A 2164-nucleotide genomic window follows, 5' to 3' on the forward strand; every position below is an offset into this window, starting at 1 on the left:
CTCTATATATATATATATATATATATATATATATATATATATATATATATATATATATATATATATATATATATATATATATATAGAGAGAGAGAGAGAGAGAGAGAGAGAGAGAGAGAGAGAGAGAGAGTCATTACATAGTTTAATTTAATCAATATCTAACTTCCCGCACTCAAAGTATTATTTTAACACGTTTAAACGACTAATGATCAAAATTTATACGGTATTTACGAATCCTAATTTTGTATAAACAAACAAGATAGATAAAAGAAGATGTTCACATATATTTTCCTAGAAAAATTAAATATCCTTGTACATTTTTTCCCCTTTGTTCCTACTCCTACTCATATAGAATACTAAGATTTATATTTTAATTTGAAATAATACAATTACTTTTATGTCAAACCTAGAGCATATTAGTGGGTAAATTCGCCCTCTTCTATATTAACACGCTTTCAGTCGTTCGCAACTCAATTCCCTACTTTTAACACCTACAATTTTAATGTTAAATAATGCGACTTAATTCACTTAACTGCCTCCACAAATCGGAAATACAAGCAGCAGTGGTGGTGGTGGCCCGCCAGAAAGCGGATGATGCGATACTTATATGCCGCCGGTGACACCAACCTCACCCTCACCCTCACCTTCATCGATTCTTTTTCTCTCCGATATATGAATTTCAGCAATTTCTATCCAATGTTTTCAGATTTTCAAACCAGCAGCTGTTAATTGATTCCCGATCAAATATACTAAGCTTTCATCACTTTCAACTGAGAAATGCTGTGCAGAGGAAACTCGATAAAGTGCCGGAAAGAAGGATCGGTGCCGGTATACCTCAATGTATATGATCTCACCTCCATGAATGGCTACGCTTATTGGCTAGGTCTCGGTGTCTATCATTCCGGCGTCCAAGGTTTGAATTTCACTACTCTTTTCCTCCGATTCAAATCAACTCGATAGGAAATTAACATTAACGAAGTAGTTTATGTTTATCCGATCACGAATCCAATAGCTTCGAACAATGAGTTGCTAAATTACTTTTTTCCTGGTTGTAGTTCATGGAGTTGAGTATGCGTTCGGATGTCATGAACAAGCGACGACAGGGATCTTCGAGGGAGAACCGAAACAATGCGAAGGATTTACTTTCAGGAAGCAGATTCTGATCGGATGGACGGAGAAGAATCTGAGAGAAGTGAGAAGAATCATGGAAGATCTTGCTGAAGATTACAAAGGCATTTCATATAATCTCATTACCAAAAACTGCAACCACTTCTGCAATGACGTTTGTGTTAGACTCACCGGAAACTCGATCCCTAGTTGGATCAATCGACTTGCCAGAATCGGTAATCAATTGAACTTTTCCTAAATCTGATCGTAAAATCGTAACGATTCATTAAGATCTGAACGCTTTTCTGGTGATAAATCTAGGTTTTCTGTGCAATTGTATAATTCCGGCGAGTATAAGTTCGATCAAAGTCGGAATTGAAGATAACAAAGTGCACAACGAAGGAGAAATGAAAAAGCTGAGAAGCCGTTCCAGCAGGTTCACCTCGTCTTCGAGTTGTTCACCGGCGTCGGAAAATTCGCCGTTGACATCTCCCACGGTTGCTCCGACGACAGGTCATAGAACCACATCTTCCCTCCCTCCACCTTCTCCTTTGATTCTAGATTCTCCCAAATCCTAACAGATTTTTGATTTTTCATTCCATCTTTCAATCAAACTGTTCTTGGTTTAAATTTTTTGTTCATTCATGTTTTTAATTGATTTATTTTTCTCCTCCATTGAAACTGTTAACAAGATTTCCACCTTGAATACATTTGGAAGAATGATTCTTATGAATCAATCTACAATCTCTGACTAACTGAAAATTTAGGTAAATTCAGTTATGCCATTTCACGATTGTTCTTTGAGCAACATGGGGGGATCTTCTTTTCTTTGTAGAACACATGATGCAATGAATGCAAAGGACAAGGCCAATACGCATGATATAGTAGTATATTGTCCTTTATGTTGGCTTTCTTCGAATTAATTCTTTATTATGATTGTCATGTATTACTTGGGTCCCATTTAATGATGCGAAAAAGATATGTAAGGTCCATTTAATGATGAAAAAGAAAGAAATAAGCTACAAAAATGATATAAAAAACAAAACGGAAAAACAAT

At 35.8% G+C, this 2164-nt stretch overlaps 1 protein-coding gene across 1 annotated transcript; it reads left to right on the plus strand.

Moving 5' to 3' along the window:
• Window positions 1-474: 474 nt before the first annotated feature.
• LOC111892279 (deSI-like protein At4g17486) lies at window positions 475-1782 on the plus strand. The gene is made up of 3 exons (XM_023888352.3): window positions 475-913; window positions 1056-1343; window positions 1429-1782. Exons 1-3 carry the CDS (start codon window positions 778-780, stop codon window positions 1683-1685), a joined length of 681 nt encoding a protein of 226 aa, XP_023744120.2. The 5' UTR covers window positions 475-777; the 3' UTR covers window positions 1686-1782.
• Window positions 1783-2164: the final 382 nt, after the last annotated feature.

This window comes from Lactuca sativa, chromosome 4, assembly GCF_002870075.4.
Source record: "Lactuca sativa cultivar Salinas chromosome 4, Lsat_Salinas_v11, whole genome shotgun sequence".
NCBI lineage: Eukaryota > Viridiplantae > Streptophyta > Magnoliopsida > Asterales > Asteraceae > Lactuca > Lactuca sativa.